The 13,780-nt window shown below is 36.0% G+C and overlaps 1 protein-coding gene across 1 annotated transcript; it reads left to right on the top strand.

Moving 5' to 3' along the window:
* Nucleotides 1–597: 597 nt before the first annotated feature.
* LOC112514757 (alpha-L-arabinofuranosidase 1-like) lies at nucleotides 598–10,392 on the top strand. Its single transcript, XM_025121359.1, has 17 exons — nucleotides 598–771; nucleotides 1,185–1,239; nucleotides 1,671–1,882; nucleotides 2,008–2,120; nucleotides 2,198–2,345; nucleotides 4,094–4,163; nucleotides 5,129–5,274; nucleotides 5,374–5,419; nucleotides 5,503–5,555; nucleotides 6,166–6,310; nucleotides 6,391–6,509; nucleotides 6,603–6,674; nucleotides 6,746–6,849; nucleotides 7,081–7,137; nucleotides 7,226–7,424; nucleotides 8,055–8,201; nucleotides 10,095–10,392. Exons 1-17 carry the CDS (start codon nucleotides 598–600, stop codon nucleotides 10,257–10,259), a joined length of 2,025 nt encoding a protein of 674 aa, XP_024977127.1. The 3' UTR covers nucleotides 10,260–10,392.
* The last annotated feature ends 3,388 nt before the right edge of the window (nucleotides 10,393–13,780 follow it).

Genomic DNA, 13,780 nt, shown 5'->3' with positions numbered 1-13,780 from the left:
ATAAAGGTCATCTTCTTCAAACCAATTATCTCTATAGTTCTTTCTTTCCCTCTTCATCGACTACACGTATTCAAGTATGAAGTTTCTTTTCTTTTCATGTGTTTGATTTTGTCTGAATATGTTGAATTCAATTGCTTATTTGCATGTATTTACAAGTATTCATTCTCTCCATCCCCCCTAAACTTCTACTTTCTTGAAAAACTAAGAGCAGGAAGAACACAAAAATGGCAACTCTTCAAGATTCTTGCCACCAAATATATCTTTTTTTAAAGATGCTATATTTTTAAATAAGTCCATAGGACGCTGTTTTTTAGGACATTTTTAGTATAAATGTCGCATTAGCTATATATTTGAAAAAATGTCTTATAAAAACAAGCTTAAAATAGCTAATGAGACACTTTGTATTAAAAGTCTTAAAACACTTGTTAAGATGCCCAAAACCCTCCTATAAACTTATTACAACGTCTTTCGATAGGACCCTAGTCCTATAAATCGAGTCCTTAAGTCTATTAGGACCTTTGAAATTGGTGGCGTACTGTCAATGAATTGTGTCTGATTGTGCTTTTGTTGTACTGTCAAGTTTCCATTAGAGAAGCAATGGTTTCAAGCAGTGATCCAGCTCAAGCTCTCATACTCGGGCTTCTTCTTGTACTTTCTGCTTTCATTCAATGTTGTTCGAGTTTGCGGGATATAAATGCATTGCTGCTTGTAAACGCTTCTCAAGGAGCCACAACGAAGATGCCACAAAATCTATTTGGTGTTTCGTTTGAGGTACACGTTTGTGTTTTGTTAGTTACACTTACAAACTCTAAGGGGCGTTTACCGAAGGCTTACCCGGGTAAGCACTTACCAAATTATATTACTTTACTGGATGTATATGGTAATAATCAAAAATCTTATCCCATAAGAGTGAGGCAAGAACCAAGAGTCTTACCGAGTAAGTGATGACGACTGCTCTTACCACGGTTAGTGCTTACTGGGTGAATTGTCGCATACGATGTCGTTTTGGTGGACTAAAATCTTAAACCCCCGGGAAGTAAGTGATAAATAACCATATCTAATAAATGGTCTTTGAAAACTGGGTTGTTTTCCATCACATGTAAAGCACATTTACATTGGCATTTTGATAATTCTTTGCTTGTATATTTTTGAAACTCTTGAATAATTAGTTATCTATTTCTTAGGAGATCAACCATGCTGGTGCAGGTGGATTGTGGGGTGAGTTGGTAAGCAACAGAGGTAACTTCAAAAATCTCTGATATAATGTGGGACAGTAAAGTAGCCACTATTCATGTGAACAACCAAGTACAACATTAATGTTTCTACTTAATTTTGTTTGTTCTTAGAGTCCCACATCGGCTAGACTTTGATAAATTCCTTCTTATATATGTTGGAACCTCCTTTCTCTTCTCAAGAACTCTTTTGGAGATTAATTCGAGGTTTCACATATTCTCACATGGTATAAGAGGTCTACCACGCTGGGGCAAGCGCCTGACCTTTCTTCACCCATCTAGCCCCCTCTCGACACTGTGGGACAATAAGTACCTGTCTAGCCTTTGTTAGAGGGGGCGTGTTAGAGTCCCACATCAGTGTATATGTTGGAACGTCCCTTCTTTGTAGCCATCAGTTTGTTTTAAACCACCACCTTATCATGGAACTTTTGAAACTAGGTTTTGAATCTGGTGGACAACATTCTCCTTCCATTATTGATCCTTGGTCAATCATCGGGGATTACTCGTTGATAAGAGTCTCAACAGACCTTTCTTCATGCTTCAAGAGAAACCCTGTTGCACTTCGGATGGAGGTGGTTTGCGACAGCGATGGGGTTAACGCTTGTCCAGTTGGAGGGGTTGGTGTATATAATCCTGGATACTGGGGAATGGTAAGGATTATAACTACTAATATGACTCATGCAGACCATCTTAATAGCATCAGCTTCTTTAACAGATGCTAGTTGTCGGGGGCTTATTGGATCTTAAGTAACAGTTGTTTTCTCTTTATCTGCAGAATATTGAAAGAGGGAAGAGTTACAAGCTGGTTATGTATATTCGTTCATTAAGCTCAATAAATATGACAGTGTCATTGACTGGAATGCAAACATTGGCTACTACAGACATTATGTGAGTATTAACTGAATTATAAAGCAGCAACCTTGATGCACAAGGGTTATTAAAGATTTTGTAATTGGTTCTTCAAGAGCTACTGATGTTTCAAACTGGAAGAAGATGGAGGTCATATTGGAAGCAAAAGCAACAGATCATAATTCAAGACTGGAGTTGAAAAGCAGCAGAAAAGGAGTCATATGGTTTGATCAAGTGTCTCTGGTACCTATGGATACATATGAGGTGTGTTTTCCCCAATCACTTGGCTCATATTTCTCCATTTTCCATGGTTCATATCACAATTATTCATTAATACCCATGCTTGAGCAATGATTATGCACAAAATGAGGATAGTGTGAATTGGTTGGACTTTAGACTCCATGGGAGAGTGGATGAGCTAAGATTCAAAGTGCCACCAGGGTTGTGTCTAATTCAATGCTTTTGCGACATGCCTTTCACTAGTTGGAACACTCAAAAGGGTGAGTTTTTCTATGCAGGCTTGTAAATGAACCGAACGTTCAGTGAATCGTTCATGAACCGTTTGGTGGGAAGTTCATTTATTTAATAAACGAACTAACATAACATGAACAAGTTTTTTTGTTCGTTTAGTTAAACGAACGAACATGAACAAAGGTCTCGTTCGTTCATTTATGTTCGTGAACCTTCGTTTATTTATGTTCGTTAATGTTTTGTTAGATATTTCATGTACGAATAATTTATTTTTTGCTATAGAATTATAATGATCTTGGGGAACAAACGAAAAACAAAATTATATTGCATCAACCCGATCTCGACCTGGCTACGCCTGAAACCCGACAAAGCCCAAACCCGAACTCCTACACACCTGCTTTTTGATATTCGGAAGTCATAAGTCTTCCGCGAAACCCAATCGGGTTTTGTGTTGTTTGCTCTGATCCAATCCAATCCAATCCAATCCGACATGACCCATGCTCACCCCTACAGTATGCACCAAGAATTTTCGTTGCTTAGAAGGGTATTTGAGAGAATGGATTGTAGGTCGAAGGGAAGAGATGATTATACCATCGTTAAGGAGTAGAAGCAGAAGATGTCATGAAGAAGGGAAGAAGAGCACGTAAGGGAGAAATTTATCTCACCCAATTGGCGGAACAATTTTCTAAAGTGTAGGAAAAAATGCACAAAGGAAGGAAACTAAGCCATGTTAGAGTCCCACATCGGCTACACTTGGACCAATTCTCCTCAAAGGGCTCTTTTGGAGAGTAAACTAGATGCGGTTCCATATGTTTTAACATAGTACAAAGCCGAGTTCTACCACTCTAGGGACTCGAAACTCTGAAACATGTCATTGTCTTGCCCCCTCTTAGCATTGGAACAATTTATTCCCATCTAGCCTCTGTTGGAAGGGGCGTGCTAGAGTCGCAAATTGGCTAGACATAGACCAATTCTTATATGTTGGAACCTCCGAGCTCTTCTTAATGGCTCTTTTGAAGGGTAATATAATGGGGTTTCACATATTCTCACAAAGCTACATAACTTCAAGAGCGCTACATCATGCATGAACCAATAGGCATGGAACTGGGGCGGGGACCCTAATCCCGCCCCCACCACTGCCCCCAACGGGGAATAATATCACATCCTTGTCCTCGTCCCCAATAGGAGATTGGGGATTTTCCCCGTCGTTAATATGAGATATTTTAAATCAAATGTGTTAAACACTACCCTTTGATCAATAATGGTCCATGTTTAAATCTCACATATTCTCTAACATTTGTTGTTATGGAGCATCAAGTGAACAAAATCACAACATCATACGTAATTGTTTGATCAAAACTCTTTCGACTTTCAACGTTTTTGTATCTAAAAAACGTAAGACAAAAAATGTATATAAGAAGAAAGGTCAAAATACTACTTTTATATGTTTTGATTAATGTGGCACTGAAATGATTTTAGTTGGGTATATTTATGTTCATGTTCAGGCTAAATCAATTAAAGTGTAAATGCTTTTGGACCAGGGGCATGGTTACAGAAATGATCTATTTAAGATGGTTGCAGATTTGAAGCCAGGGTATATCAGGTTTCCAGGTACATATGGTTCAACTAGGGCCACTTTTACTTTAGCATCAGACTTGTTAGAAATCCATCTTAAATTAGGATGATTTGTGAGTGTAGTTTTACTTTCCTTATGTATTTTCTCACCATATATTTGGGCAAAAAGTTGATTACCGACAACCCCAACCGGCCCCACATGGAACCCGCCTCCAAAGACACCGGTGTGTGAGGGGGCATTTTTTGGCTCACTCAGCGGCTGAGGCTAGTTGGGTAGAAAAAATAGAAAAAACTATTGCCCGGTTACAACAGCCTCCAACCAGCTGCCACTACAGTCAAACTGCTTGCAGCAAGTTTGCCACTCTCATCATCATCTGAATTATCAACAATCAGATCGTTATCAAACAATGGTTTTAGATCGGAAAATAGTCTATGGAGCATGTGTAAGCATCCTAGCAAGAACACTGCATATATTAAGCATAGGGCATATGCTAAATATTGCAAGTGTAGGATATCTCGGACTGATGAATGCAAGGAGGAGTCGATATGCATCAGGCGTTGTTACCAACTGTAATGGCTAGCTATAGCATCCTCGGTCATTGCATCATCGAAGACTGCTACTCACACGTTAATCGTTGCTTCCATCCAGATATCATTCTGCCCTCACTACGGATCCCGTCTATGCATTTCAAAACTATACCAACAACTCGAGATCTCCACACAACATTTTTCATGAATTCTCAAGTCATCTAGGATCTTCCACCACCACCACCACCACCACCACCACCATGGTTTTCCAGAAAAAATACCATTTTTTTCAAAGCGGGTTTTCGGAATTATTAAGATAACCCCCGAAACACAACAAGTCTCTCATTGGTCTATACAATTGTTGGTCTTGTATCTATATTTTGTGCTTTTTATGTTGTCATGTTCCCGTAATTTTCATATGTCAAAAACTCTAATAATGACCATTCATGATATAATGTCGGTATATACATTAGGTGGTAGTTTTGTTACTGGAAATTTTTTGAGAAATGCATATCGTTGGAAGGATACTGTTGGACCGTGGGAGGAGAGACCAGGACATTTTGGTGATGTATGGTCTTACTGGACCGATGACGGACTTGGGCACTTTGAACTGCTCCAGGTGACATCATTTATGATCATTAGGCACGTTTGTTATTTCATGTTAATCGAGTTTCTCCTACTTTTTGTTTTTACGTTTGAAATGCTTATTTTTCTACAGCTAGCAGAGGACTTAGATGCATCACCAATATGGGTATTGAACAGTGGTACTATGTTCTTCTGTTGAAAGTATTTTGCTTTATAATTCTACTTTGAGGGTTCCTAAATCCCCATTTTTTGTAATCCAAAGGATTCAGCCAAGAAGAGGCGGTCGATCCCTCCAACATTACACCTTTTGTGCAGGTATTGTGGTGTCTTCACATGCACTATGTCGATTATCGTTATTAACTTATTATTCATATATAACATCTTACAATTCATATGGGTGAAACCAGTAAAGTTACTCCTCTAGGTTTTTGTTTTTGTTAATGTGTTTATCATATAGAAGTATGTTACTGTGGTATCAGTAAGGTTTTACATTACTGCAAAGATTTCAAGGATGAGGGTGGGAGTGAGATCGAGGATGATGTTACTCATGTCATAATGATATGATGGTTAAGTATCTAGGCTCTATGGTTCAAAATGAAAAATAGAATAGACTGGATTAGCGAGATCCGTTTTCATCCGAACCCCATCTTATTAAGCTCAAGTGGCTCAAGGCAACGGTAGAATAGGCAAAGGCGACATCAAGGCAAGGCGCTTTCTCCTAAGGAACATCGACATCTTAAAAGAACAGTGGTTACATCTCTAGTTTAAGAGAAAAGTGTTTGACCATCAGTACCTGTAACTAACTGTATGTAATGTTTACATAATAAACTTGCTGTCAAGGATTCTTATTGATCATTTCATACAAGCATTTAGCACGGTCCCATATTTTCAGTTTCGATAAGATGTTGATGTTTTCTGAAATCAGGACGCCCTTGACGGTATTGAGTTTGCTAGAGGTGATCCAAATTCGACATGGGGGTCTGTTCGAGCTGATATGGGGCATGCAGAACCATTTAACTTGAAACATATTGCTATCGGAAACCAGGATTGCGGGAGGGGTAATTACCGCGGTATGCATATTTTTATCTCTTTGTTTTGATCGTACATACTTTTGAGAAGGTGATCTAAAATATGCACTTAATTTGCCCAGCAAATTACCTCAAGTTCTATGTTGCTATAAAAAAAGCTTATCCAGATATCAAACTAATCTCTAACTGTGATGGATCAAACACACAATTGGACCACCCGGCAGAGATGTATGATTATCACGTAAGAGATAAATTATTTGTTCGATATCACTCGTCACTTGCTAGAAATTTCGTAATTCCACAAAGAGATGAACCTGTTTCGTTTTCTTGGTAGGTTTACGAAAACGCCAACACTATGTTTTCTATGGCTCATAAATTCGATCATACATCACGTATTGGTCCCAAGGTTGGTAAATTTGTGTTCCGAATCATTAGAAAACTTCTGATGTGAAAAGTTGTAACACTGAATGATTTCAGGCTTTTGTAAGTGAGTATGCTGTGACCGGAAAAGATGCAGGTTCGGGAAGTCTTTTAGCAGCACTAGCCGAAGCTGGATTTCTGATTGGCATAGAGAAGAATAGGTCTCTCTCTCTCTCTCTCTCTCTCTCTCTCTCTCTCTCTCTCTCTCTCTCTCGGGTCCTCCGGTTTAAATGACATTCTGACAGGTTTTATTTGACATACCCATCACGCGTGTGATGTGTTTGAGAATGCACGTACATTTTTATACAACGGATGTTTTGCTTATTCAATCTTGTTACGTCAACGATTTTAATCCTATTTTTTCTAGAATCTTGATATGGTTTTCGTTGCAGCGATGTTGTGGATATGGCTAGCAATGCTCCTTTGTTTGTGAATGCCAACGACAAGAGGTAAACCTTTTATCTCGAAGAGTTGTAATTCTCGACTTATTTCTGTCTTTAGAACTTTGGGTGATAGAATTTTTTTGTTGTGTTTAAGGTGGATGCCCGACGCAATAGTGTTTGATTCGTATCGGAGTTATGGAACACCAAGTTATTGGATGCAACGCTTTTTCTCCGTGTCAAATGGTGCAACTCTTCTTGTTTCAACACTACAATCCAATTCATCTAATTCACTTATGGCATCGGCTATTCGGTTCCAGAACCCATTGGATAACAACAATTATTTGAGAGTAAAGGTAAAATAAACCCTCTTACCGATAAGAGTCAACACTATGATTTATTTTGATGCGTAAAATTTTAGTATATCAAAACATATCGAATGCAACAATTTACTGGGTAAGCGGTTACCTGGGTAAGAGTCGTCATCCTCACTTACTGGGTAAAACTCTCCATCTTTCTCATCGTTTTTACCTGGTAAAATTCTTGGCCCTTCTCATGTTCATCCGATGAGGAAATTTATCCACTTACCAAGTAAGTGTTTGGTAAATGACCCCTAAATAATGCTGTGAAAATCAATGACATAAACTAATCAACTGTTATATGTGCCTATATACCAATCTCTGTGATAGCTGCATCTCCTATGTTAAAGTGTTATAATAAGTTTATAAATGTTTATGGACATCTTAACAAGTTTTTTAGGACAGTTTTGAAATAACATAGCCTATTAGTTTTTTTATATGACATTATTTGAAAAAGTGTTTTATAAAAATGTGTGTTCACATGACACGTCTCAGTAGTGAACTAGTGTTTTATAAAAAAAACTAATATGACACTTTATTTCAAAAGTGTTCTAAAAAACTTGTTTAGTGTCTCAAAAGCGTCATATAAACTTATAGGACGCACAATTATTTGGTTTTATATTTCAGGTTGTAAACTATGGGAGTAACAAAGTGAATGTAGAGATAGCTATTGAAGGGTTGGATCCTGACTTGATAGACTATTCAGAGTCATCACAGACTCTGCTCTCCTCTACTAATGTAATGGATGAGAATTCCTTCCAAAATCCAACCAAGGTATTCATACTCATCTCTCTCTATTTTTTCAGTAATTTTACTATGGCATTTTGCTGACTAAGAATCTTACCTGGTAAGTGAGGGCAGTGTCTGTATCTCTTACTCGGGTAAGAGACGCTTATACTATGTTATTCTGATGACCAAAAAATATACGCGGGTATGGTCAGTGAGGGTGGTAACTCTTACCCATTAAACGCTTACCTGGTTGTTTTTTGTGTGCTTCATCACCTAAAGCATTCACAATTTACTTCATCAAGTGTCTAGTGAGTTGATCATTAATGTAGATATATAACTCATATTGAGGATCATTTGGGTTGCTCGTGTGAGATTATCGTTACTACGATAAGATTGGTCTTTTAGAACACCCAGTTGTGGTCCTTAGGTGTCGTAAAAATTTATTTAATGTGACTTCAAGTTTATAGGACCAAAAGCGGCGTCCTGTTTAAGAGGTTAAGATAAGTTTTTAGGATAAAAATCAGGCAAACTAACAAGTACTATTGACAAAGTTGGACAACCTAATAGCACACAAAATGTAACTCATCCTATTAGCTTTTTTATATAGATCACATTTGAAAAACGTCCATGAACGTTTCAAAAGTATCATATAAAAAGGCGAATAGCACGACTTAATTTGTGTGCTATTAGGTTGCCCAACTTTGTAGATTGGTCTTGTTAGTTTATCTAACTTGATCTGAACTACTTATTGTAATACTTTTAGATAGGACCCTGATTTTTGGATCCATTTAGTACTCTACGATAGTTTACGACTTATTGTACCGCGATCTAGTACTCTACATAAAATAGCAGCGCATAAATAGCAAATAGATTTTTCAGTTTGTTGATTGCGATTTACAATAGCTTATTGAACTAAAATTTGAAATTCTCCCTCTCTAATATGCTTAAATCACAATACTAGAAAGATTTAAGGGGCGTTTGATTTGACGGAATGGTTATTTATGGGATTTGAATTTCGTGGATTAATTTGGATTCTTGTGTTTGATTTGTAGGATTTGGGATGTAATTGAATTCCATTCTTTATAGATAATTTATAAAAACTAAACTAAACTACAAATTTAGTCCTTGTAGTTTGTCGAATATAACACTTTCCGTCCCTATATTTTGAAATTACAAGACGACCATCCTGGTTTGCAAAGAAGTTCGAATTTGCTCCCTCCCTCTAACAACCGTTAAAAGTTTCCGTAAATGAGAGATTCCAAATGTTCCTGGAAATTCTTGCTCCCAGTAGTGGACCATTAAAATTTTGTTCTTTTATCAATTTTTTGTCTTTTATCTAATCAAAATGATTGTGGTCGGTGTGGTTTTTGTTTGCTTAAAAGACAAAAAATTTGATTAAAGAACGAAAATCCCCCTCATTTAAACATAAAATTTTAACGACCGTTAGAGGGAGGAACCAAATCAAAACATTTTCACAAACCATAATGGTCAACTTGTAATTTCAAAACAGTAGGGATAAAAATGTTATTTAAAATTTGTAGTTTACTCTACAAACAAATTATAAATAGTTATAAAAATAATTGAATTATATTTTATTAATTGATTAATTATTATTACAAAATAAATGTTTATAATATATTTTAATATTATTAGTAACAAATCATATGAAATTTCTTAAAATATCATCTACCCCATGAAAATTCTAAATCCAACGTTTGTGCGATTTTAATTCCAGACTTTCTTTTAAACCAAACGCATCACAGGAATTCCGTACCTGGCAAACCAAATGAGCCTTGAAAAAGATTGTGTTGTAACATAAAAGTTGCACGAATTGGTTTTGGAGCCTTGAAAACCATTTGACTTGATTTCTCAATCGTATGTTATGGTTCAGATACTTTGGCTTGTAGATTTGTAACATATTAAGCCATTTTCATGCAGGTTTCACCGGTTCAAACCTCAGTCAAGAAAAGCGGGAAGGATATAAGTGCCACACTTCCTCCAAAATCTTTTTCTTGTTTCGATTTGTTATTATTACCAGATTTTCTCGCACAAATTCATTCAACAACTGATATGTCTTGGTTTGATTTGTTAACAACCAAATGAGCCTTAGAGGGCCCTCGTTTGGTTCGCCGGAAGAACATAAAGAAATTCCATAGCATATAGAAATTGGAATGATCAATTTCATTTATCAAATATTGTTTAGCTTTTATGTTTATATATGAAATGAAATTGAATTCCATAAATTCTACCATTTATGGATTTCATTGTTCCGTCATATGTGTGATGGAATTAAAATTTCCTTCCTACCCGTTTTTTCAGAAAGAACAAAAGTACCACAAAAAACCCCCAGCCTACTATACAATGACCACAACCCCAGTGCCACCACCGATGTAGCCATCTACCAGCCATGACCACCATCACCATCACCATCGTCATAAACGCTATGATCGTCAACAGATATTATTATTATATAATATATTTATAATTTAAGAAAAAAGTAAGAAAATATCACAAATTACATTATTTTATGCACTTTTAAGTAATCAATATTTAATTTGATAATGTTTGTAATAGTAGTGCATGTATAATAAAATTAACATTGATTATGAATCTTCTTTTAGGTTTAGATAAAATGAATTTTTCTGAAAAGGTAAAGGAATTCACATTAGGGGGTGTTTGAGATTGCTTATAAAAACAATTTATTGACTTATTTCGGTGTAACACCGGTAATAAACACTTTTGAGTGTTTGGATAAACAACGTATACCAGTGTCAAACCGGTAATAAGAAGTTTTTAAAGAAGTTAAACCCTTTTATCTTATAATAAATTGATAAGTGCTTTTATAGAAAAGAATAAGTTGTTCAAATAAGCAATCTCAAACATCCCCCTAAGTACAGAAAAATAGTGTGTTGAAATTCAGTCATATTGCTTCATAAAGAAACTTTGATATTCTTACAAGTTGGAATTAGACTTATATATGAACGAAAAGCAAAAATAAAATTTATCCTCGTAATCACGTTGAGAAAGGAATTGGACTACTATTAAACGATTGTATCGTCTTTTAGATGTTTTCAGAAAATACAATAATAATTTTATCTGATATTTATTTATGTAATTATAAATCAAAATGGCGTGTAAGATAGAACGGTAGAAGGAGTGTGATGATTAGTGCCATTTGGTTTCTTTGATGAATTATTTCGAATAAAATGCCTTTGGCCTTTACACATGCGAGTGAAATTGTTGAATTATTAGAAATCTATGTTTGACAAACGTCAATAAAGAAATATACTAACCAACAAACGACAAAAGTTATATCATATTTTTAAATCTTTAATTGATATTTATAAGGATAGGTATAGCAACGTAACTAAAATGTAAAACATTGTTTTATAAAGGTACATCAATATCTTCTTCTACTTAAAGTGCCGAACGCAATGATGGTTAATGTTATAACTGGGTTATTGGTTTGATAAGTTTGAAATTGTTATTAAAATTGGTTTGGAAGTTTAAGTGTAATTTTGTTAAGGTGTGAAAGTTTAGGGGTGCTTTTTAAAATATAGTTTGAAATATCTCTCACTCTCCACCGTGGCTCGCTCGCTCTCTCTCTCTCTCTCTCTCTCTCTATATATATATATATATATATATATATATATATATATATATATTAGGTTTGGACTCGTGTATTACACGGGTTAATGACAAAAATTAATAATCGGAAGTAATTTATAAACTTAGACAAAAGTACAAGTCCGATTAAATTTTTGATATAAAGATGCTCTTACTCAAGAATTAAATATTACATATACAAAGGACGGCATGTGCTTCGATGATCAGAAAAACTTCTAAATGAAGACGAACAATGTAGATCCAATATGCAGCGCTGCGTAGTACATGCAGAGCCTTTGTATACCTTTGTATGAGACAAGCAAAGGGAATCAGAGGCTCTGGGTAGTACATGCAGAGATAGAACTCTTACTCAAGACAAGTACAGAGCCTTTATGAAGCTTTGTATGAAGGACGGAGGCAGGGTCAGAATGACCCCGTAGCACCTGTAGAACCTCTGTTAAGCTCTGTATGAAGAACGAAATCAAGCTTCAAGGACACAAGCATAAAGAAAGTTTCCAGAGATTAAGACGGAAACTATTCAGAGTTACAAGTCTGAAGGCCATCTTCGGAGTAAGAGACAGAGCCTCGACGCATTACGTGAAGAGACAAAGCTCTTTCTCAAGACTTAAATGCAGAACCTCTGTGCAGCTCTGCATGAAACATGGAGTCTGGTTCAGATTGATCGCATAGCACGTGCAGAACCTCTGTTAAGCTCTGTATGAAGGACGGAATCAGGCTTGACAAACACAAGGGCTAAGAAATCCTCCAGAGTTCACGACGGACAATATCTAGCGTTGCAAGACTTCTAAATCAAGACGACCAATCTGGCTACAAGTGTGAAGTTCTTTTCAAGAGTTAATTGCTAAAATTAGCCAATGCTACAAGTTTGTATAAATTTTCCGTTATCTTAAAAATAAACCAACTTTTGATAATGATTGTCCTTGGCTCTTATTAAATGAGAAAAACTTTGGACATTAACTCTGAACATTAACTCTGAAACACAAGAATTCAGAATTCTATTGTTAGACTGGAAAATAACTCTGGAGTTAACTCTGAATAAAAGGAACTTAGAGTTGTCTTCTAAGTCTACAAAGTATCTACGAGCATAACTCTGAGTCACAATAATTTTGATTTCTTATGTCTCGGAAACGTAACTCTGAAGAGGAGTTTAGATTTGTATTCTAAGTCTGGGAATAAACTACATAACTAAGTTTGGAACAGAACAATTCAGAGTTATGTTGTAAGTCTGAGAAATAACCAATATCTGATAACTTCATGTTGATGATTTGTATGACTAATATCATTTAAGTGTAATGGGATTAAATTGTTGACCAAAGTAATCATGATAAATATTGAATAGGTAAGGCAGGTGCGGAGTGCACACTTGTTTGAGTTTATTTTGATTTAGGGACGAAGCCCTTAACAGAAGGGGTCCGAGGGCAGCGCCCCCGGGAGGCGGGGTCCAAGGGGCGGCAACCCCTGGCGGGGTCCAAGGGGCAGAGCCCCTGGCTGGGGTCCAGTACATGTTCTTCTAAAATTAATATTCTTTTAATACCTATATAAATTAATTAAATTCACATTTATTATTAATTAATTAAGTACTAAGAGTACATGTTCTTCCAAAAAAAATTTCCCGGGTGATATTGCTTTGTGAAAAATGCTTCAAAAATGCGAATTTGAAATTTTAAACCCGGTTTTGATGACCACTCCAGAGTTAAATTCAGACGTGAATTTTTCTAGAGTTATGTTGTAAGTCTGGGGGCCGTAGGTGAAAATTGTGTTTTAGGCGGGAAAAATCAACAACCGTCGCACAAGAACGTGACACGTGTCCCCAAAGTTACTTATTTATTAGTATTATAGATGTGTGTGATATAAGTTAATTAACTTTATGCTATTATTATTTAATAAGGTATTAATATTCTTTTAATAATTATATCAATTAATTAAATTCACATTATTATTAATTAATTAATTAAGTACACGTGTCCCAAAGTTACTTATTTATTAGGTATATAGAT

Source organism: Cynara cardunculus, assembly GCF_001531365.2.
Source record: "Cynara cardunculus var. scolymus isolate 2C chromosome LG 6, CcrdV1, whole genome shotgun sequence".
NCBI classification, from domain to species: domain Eukaryota; kingdom Viridiplantae; phylum Streptophyta; class Magnoliopsida; order Asterales; family Asteraceae; genus Cynara; species Cynara cardunculus.
This window is presented reverse-complemented; position numbering and strand designations above follow the sequence as displayed.

What these genes read in the sequence shown, in the direction of transcription:
- LOC112514757 (XM_025121359.1), top strand. Translation starts at nt 598, where the DNA reads ATGGTTTCAAGCAGTGATCCAGCTCAAGCTCTCATACTCGGGCTTCTT. An exon ending in TGAGTTGGTAAGCAACAGAG is followed by an intron (nt 1,240 to 1,670) that starts GTAACTTCAAAA and finishes TTTTGAAACTAG; the next exon opens with GTTTTGAATCTGGTGGACAA. An exon ending in ATTGGCATAGAGAAGAATAG is followed by an intron (nt 6,850 to 7,080) that starts GTCTCTCTCTCT and finishes TTTTCGTTGCAG; the next exon opens with CGATGTTGTGGATATGGCTA.